Source organism: Corapipo altera, unplaced genomic scaffold (genome assembly GCF_003945725.1).
Source record: "Corapipo altera isolate COAL_440 unplaced genomic scaffold, ASM394572v1 68, whole genome shotgun sequence".
Lineage (NCBI taxonomy): Eukaryota > Metazoa > Chordata > Aves > Passeriformes > Pipridae > Corapipo > Corapipo altera.
Window position 1 is genome coordinate 1,522,300 of NW_020884919.1, and position 6,115 is coordinate 1,528,414.

A 6,115-nucleotide genomic window follows, 5' to 3' on the forward strand; every position below is an offset into this window, starting at 1 on the left:
CAGGGTGTCCCCAGCCCCTGTGGGTGCCCCATTCCCTGCTGTCAGGGCTCACCCCGTGCCTCTGTCCCTCCCCACAGAAGACGTACCGGGCCATGTACGATTACACGGCGGCCGACGCCGACGAGGTTTCCTTCAAGGACGGCGACACCATCGTGAACGTCCAGGCCATCGACGAGGGCTGGATGTATGGAACAGTCCAGAGGACCGGCAAGACCGGGATGCTCCCGGCAAACTACGTGGAGGCCGTGTAAGCAACCCCTGCCAGTGCCCAGAGGGGCAGAAAAGGGGGGTGACACCTCCCAAAGCGCCTCGTTGGCCGTGGCGACGGCGCCTTGTGAGTAAAAGTAACTGCAGAGCAAAATATTCTTGAAACGTTATTTCAGAACATCTTTGAAAAGTCACCTGTAAAAGACTACTTTGCATTTCTTCCAATGCCAAAAAAAAAAAAAAAAAACAACCCACCTTTTTTTAAATGTTGCCTGGAATTTCCAACATTTCATCACACACCATACTGTGACACTACAACTACAGTTCAGTATCTTCAAAATTTGATACCAGTATTAAGACTAAGACTACCAAGCATTACTTTATTCATTCTGTAAAAACTAGAGAATTGTTTCTGGGCTATGTGTTTAAATCTGTTCACTTCCTTTCACAAATAAGCAACATCTAAGCTTAGTATTTCAAACCAATTTATTTGGGGAGAGGAAAAAGAAACCCTCTCCTGCTTGCTGAGGTCTCACGAACGTGTTCTTCGTGCAACTGTTCTGGGGTCAAAAGCTGTTATTTCTTGTAAATTAGTGACTGAATAAAGCTGATGTTTCTGCAGTAGGATGGATGTGTTCCCTTGTGCTGAAAGCAGGAACTGATCTCACAGATCACTGGATGTAAGAGCTGAACACACTTAAGGAGGCAGATTTAGAACCAAAGTAACATTTCCAGGGAAGCACAAAACCCTACAGCCAACTTCCCATCACAGCTCCAGGCCACCTCTTTGTCCTGTTCCTTTTGTCCATGAGACACACAAACAGAATACTCAGAATCCTGCTGATGATCCCACCACATCCTTGAGCACCTGCTCCCACCTTACAGCAGCACTGGAGACCTTCCAAGGTCCCTCCCAGCCTTGGGAATCCAAAGGAATGCCGAGGGGGAGCTGAACAGGCAAAACCCCACAACCACCAAACCACGGGGACACGAACAAGTTTGGGAACTATTTTCTCTTTTATTTGCCCATGTGTAAGTCCTAAAAACCACCTGCAGCAGTTCCTTCCAATAAACACCCACTCTGATAGCTACAGTACAATATATACAGATCAGAATTCCAGAGGAAAGCCCGGGAACTCTCGCTGAAGGTCTCCGAGAAGCAGCAACGCATTCCATGCAATTAAAACCCCCATCATAAATTAGTAACCAAACATCTGCTGTCAGTCTGTACACAATATACAAGAAGCTTCTTGCCAAATTCATTCATTTCCCCAAGGAAAAAGTCTTCTCCCACCAGGAGAACTGCTGCCACCCACGGACACGGGGCAAAGCCCGGGAGGCTTCGCAGAGTCTGTGCACGCCCGTCCTGCCCCTTCTTAGTGTGAGTCGTACAAAAATACGTGGAAAAATAGATCCAGTACAAATCCCAGGTTCCTGCTTAAGGAATTAAGCCCAGTTCACCTCATAGGTGCTGTTGTGGCAGAGTCTGAGCAGCTCAAAGGAACCCCCCGGGACAGCAGAGCCGCAGAGCTGGGAGATGCAGCTCTGGCCTCACAGGAAGAGTTTGCAGCACTAAGAACACTTCGGGTCTGAAAAAATAATTTAACTACTCTGTTGGTTTGGTTTCACAGTCTCTTTGCTATTGCACAACTCTTGTCAAGTTCTCTTTCACTGCCTGAAAGAAATATGCATAGCAACACAAGACAAATACCTCTGCCAGGGAGGAAGCAGTCCACAAATTTGGGGGGGGAAAACCAACAACAACAACAATAAAAAGAATAAGAAAAAAAAACAAAAACAAAAACAAACCAACAATCCCATGACAATAAATTGATGTAGGAGTTAAAAAATATCTTCTGTTCAAAATGCACAGCTTAAGGAGTAAATCACCAGTAAGAAAAACAAGGTGGGGGGGAGAAAAAAACCTGTTGTAACAAAATCCTCCTTACTGAGCCCCGGGAAGCAGCTACTGGGAGCTGTTGTGGGGTGGTGATTTCCAGCGGGACTGCAGGTTTTTCAGGATGCAGGTGGACATGTCAGCAAGTTTTTCCTGCATCTCGAAGAGCTGGCTCCCAGAATAGCTGTGGAGATCCTCGGAGCTGAGCTGGGCAGAGAGGGCCTGGATCTGGCTCAGGAGATCTGCCGGGGGCTGGTCGCTCGTGTTGGGCACGGTTGGCTCAGCCAGGTCTGAAAGGAAGGGAAAGAGGGAAGTGGAGGGAGATGTAAGCAGAATTCCAGCTGGTTTTCTACAAAATAACATCTTCAAGCAGCCCACAAAGTGTTTGTTCCACACAAGGAGTGCTCCTGACAAAGTGAGCCCTCAGAACTCCAGCCCAGCCTTCCTTCTGGTGAGTTTTGCTGTGTTTGACCATGGCTGTACAACAGATCCAAGGGCAGAGATGACAGGATTTGATCCCATCAGACAATGCCAGTGTCCCAAATCTCACACTTAACTCCCACATTTAAACTGGAGAGTTGAAGAGAAGTCACCCCTGAGCTTTTTGTTCTGCTTCCAGTCTCTTGTTGGGAGAACAAACACAGATTCTGAGCCACCAGGCCAAACTCCAGGAAGACACAGGAGAATCCAAATAAAAATCTACACCTGCAAATCCCAGCTGGGTGTCCAGGGAATCATCCCACTCCTGTCCCCCCGCTCAGGATGAGGCACCACTTCATTATCTCTGCTCACCATGTTTGTTCTGTGCACCCCCAGCAGGGACCAAACATGGAACAGTTCAGGAGTCATTTGAGCCCTGCCTAATTTGTTCTTTGCTTCTTTAGGGAAAATCAGCATTTTCCCCTCAAAATTATGTAAGTTTTAAAAAGCCACTGCTCCAGGACTTCGTAAAGCAGCATTAAATGTGGTAATATTGGCTACTAACACACCCAAAATAAAAAATAAAAGCATCAAGTGTTCTCATCAGGAGAGAACAAAGACAGCAGAACTCTCCAAATCTGAAGCAAAAAGCCACCAAGAGGTACCTGTTCCAAGCTTTTCTTCATCTGCACAGAGTGGTTTATCCTCCACATCATTTACAGGCTTTTCAGCATCTTCAAGCACCACCATTTCCTCCGACACTCGAGATTTTACCTGAGCATCGTGGGGGACAGAACGAGACAAACGTTTTTATAACAACAAAAATAAAATTAGATTACGTGGTGAGAAATACAACAATGAATACATAAATAATAAATACATGTCACAGTAAACACAATCATCATTCCTGTTAATAATAATAGTGTAACCAAGCCATCTGTACCTTGAATTCCCACATAATGAGACAGGCAGGGATCAGGTTTCAAAGTGCTGTTTTTAATTAGGGGAAAAACACATCATTCCTCATGACGGCCATTATCAGTTCACTAGGGCAATACTGGCTCCCTGGGTGTTAAAATTCAGCTTTACCTGTTGCTCATGATATCCCTTGAGAGCTCTTTTGACATTGGAGACTTTGGGAGAGCGGATGGGAAGGGTTTTGATTTCCAGGGCTGTCAGAGAGCTCAGGTCCCCCACGGTCTTGATGTTCTTGGCTCGGATGAGCTGCCCCAAACCTCTGGCACTGCAGCAGGGGAGGGAAATGGGTTATTACCAGAGAATCATGGAATATCCAGAATGGGAAGAGACCTGCTGATGCCAATTTCATGCCCCAAAAGGTGCGACAGAACTGCTCAGAGACAACCTTTAGTCTTTAAGCAGCGAGGTAACGCTGGGGAACTTCCAGCTCACGCTGGACAAAGAGCTCTGAAGCACTCAGTGAAAAGCCAGACTATTTATACCATTTTTGTGAGAGATTACATCATCATTTGATGCATATTCATATTATTGCAACATCTAGATATAATATTCATAGCAGGCAGAGTTAGGGCAGAGTCAGGGGCTGGGTCATCATTCTGGGGAGAATCTCAGTGGTACTTCCTGTTACTTCAGCCTCAGGGGTCATCGTTTCACTCCTCTCCCTCAGGTAAACTTTTGAACTTTCCTTAATTCTGCTCACTCCAACATGTGTTTGGCAGGAGTTTTTGATATTTGGCAAGAGGTCCTGGACCCTGGCCCTTCTCTTTCCCCTTATCTCTCTCTGTGTTCCTTCCATATGTCTATTTATGTGTATGTCAGCATTTTTAGTGCTCTTTGTTTTCCTGTGCTGGAATTGAAGAATTCCAAACTAGTCAAGTCTCTCCCCCCAACAAACCAACCTCCTTCCTTTTGAAAAAATGTTGGCTGAAGACACCTGTAAGTTGTCGCAAAAGGTGGGTTTGTAGGTTCTGTAAGAATTCAGTTTCTATTGAAACGTCCCCTTTAAAGGAACAACCCACTTACCAGATGTTTGATGTGATCTGGGGTAAAATGACATCCACAGGAGCTTTGCAGCCAGCCAAGGCTGGGTACACATGTTCCATAGGGCATGGCAGAGACTCCTTGGCCATTTCTGTGATCTGGATTAACACAGGAAAGGTGTTAAATTAACTGTCACATGACTGAATACAGGAAAAAAAATAGAAGAGAAACATGAACCAAAGCACTTCTTACTAAACACTTCTTTGAGCTCTTAAATTTAAGGGTACGAGATCCTGGGGACAGAAATCCTTTGGTTGGAGTGGTAATGTGCTGGATAGAAAAAGAGGAAAAAAATATCTCTCAGAATTGTAGGAACAGTTAATAGAAGGAATTCAGTTAATAGTAGGAATTCAGTTGTCAGACTCTACCCCCTGAGATCTGAGAGTAAGAGAACAAGTCAGACTAAAGCAGTTACAGCTACTTCTCACACTGACTGACCCTCTGCTCTTACAACTGTGCTAAGTGACTACAAACATGCACTAAAGCCACACTCCCTACAATAAACAACGTGAACACAGAATATATTATGAAGAATTCACCTTAGTCTGAATACTAGACAAGATTTTCAGGCTTTTGGAAGAGGGTGAGGAGTGGGATCTGACCACGGGACTCCTCCTGTCGATGTCGTCCGCCAGCCCCGCCTGGTGAATGGGATCTGCAAAGGACACCCGACGGATCTGTGGGGAGGAAAGGAGGTTTTACAGTGTGGATTCAAACCACCAGGGCCTGGGGAACAACTTTCAGTTTGAAATGAGGTCGTTAAAGTTCTTGACTGACACAGGAAACGTTTCACCCAAGGCCACACCGTGGAATTCCTCTCTGCCAGTGGTAAATGGGGATGTTGACCTTGAGTTTTGCAGTGCTCCAGATCAGGCTCTGGTGCTCTGTTTCAAAAATAAAACCCCTCACCTAAGCCCTCACAATGAAAGTCTGTCAGTGCTGGCACATTCCAGAAAGAAACCTCAGCTTCAGCATAAGATTATTCACAATGAAACCCAACATTCCAACGTATTTGGAGTTCACTACGTTACAGGCACTGTTCCTCACCCCAGCTATGAAGGAAATGTCACATAATCCCCAGGGCAATACCTTATGAGCAGGTGACAGGGACTCATCATCCTGGTGACTTCTCTTTGCACCTCTCTTCAAAATGCTGGTGGAAGGGGAAGCTGAGGGAGACCACGTGCAGCGGGCCTGGATGCTGGTGGGGCTCTCATTCACCGGCACCAAAGCATCACCTTCTGCCTTCAGAGGTGACTCCACACTGGGATTTTCCAAGGCTGAGTTTTCAGACATTGTTATTTCAGTTTCCATGAATTCCTCCTTCATCTCTTTCTCTGGAATAACACAAGTTTCTCCTGCAGTAATCTCAGCTTCTGCTTTATCATCCTGATTGCCTTCAAGATTGTTGATCTCCTTTTCCTCAGGTTTGCTATCAACAGGCAGCTCCTCAGGCATCTCCTCCAGTTGTCCATTCTGACTTATTTCTTCCTTTTCTGGAGCTGCTGGTTCCTCCTTTTCTGGAGCTGCTGGTTCCTCCTTCCCTGGGGCTGCTGGTTCCTCCTTCCCTGG

General features: G+C 46.0%; 2 protein-coding genes across 5 annotated transcripts in view; one reads left to right on the forward strand and one right to left on the reverse strand.

The window, feature by feature from the left end:
* Window positions 1-834, forward strand: part of NEB (nebulin) — a 99,062-nt gene extending 98,228 nt beyond the window's left edge. Inside the window, exon 126 of the mRNA XM_027656241.1 lies at window positions 78-834. Within this exon, the coding sequence (XP_027512042.1) occupies window positions 78-251 (174 nt within the window). The 3' untranslated portion in view covers window positions 252-834. The remainder of the gene's footprint in view (window positions 1-77) is intronic.
* A 371-nt stretch (window positions 835-1,205) lies between these two features.
* RIF1 (replication timing regulatory factor 1) overlaps window positions 1,206-6,115 on the reverse strand; it is a 30,576-nt gene continuing 25,666 nt past the window's right edge. For 2 of the 4 annotated variants that reach the window (XM_027656304.1, XM_027656303.1), the window contains 7 exons: window positions 5,633-6,115; window positions 5,083-5,220; window positions 4,736-4,813; window positions 4,526-4,641; window positions 3,614-3,767; window positions 3,190-3,298; window positions 1,206-2,394 (listed from right to left, as the gene is read on the reverse strand). The exon at window positions 5,633-6,115 is cut by the window's right edge. In XM_027656304.1, coding sequence (XP_027512105.1) covers window positions 2,174-2,394; window positions 3,190-3,298; window positions 3,614-3,767; window positions 4,526-4,641; window positions 4,736-4,813; window positions 5,083-5,220; window positions 5,633-6,115 — 1,299 coding nt within the window. In that variant the 3' untranslated portion in view covers window positions 1,206-2,173. The remainder of the gene's footprint in view (window positions 2,395-3,189; window positions 3,299-3,613; window positions 3,768-4,525; window positions 4,642-4,735; window positions 4,814-5,082; window positions 5,221-5,632) is intronic. The other 2 variants (XM_027656306.1, XM_027656305.1) reach the window with 2 other exon arrangements.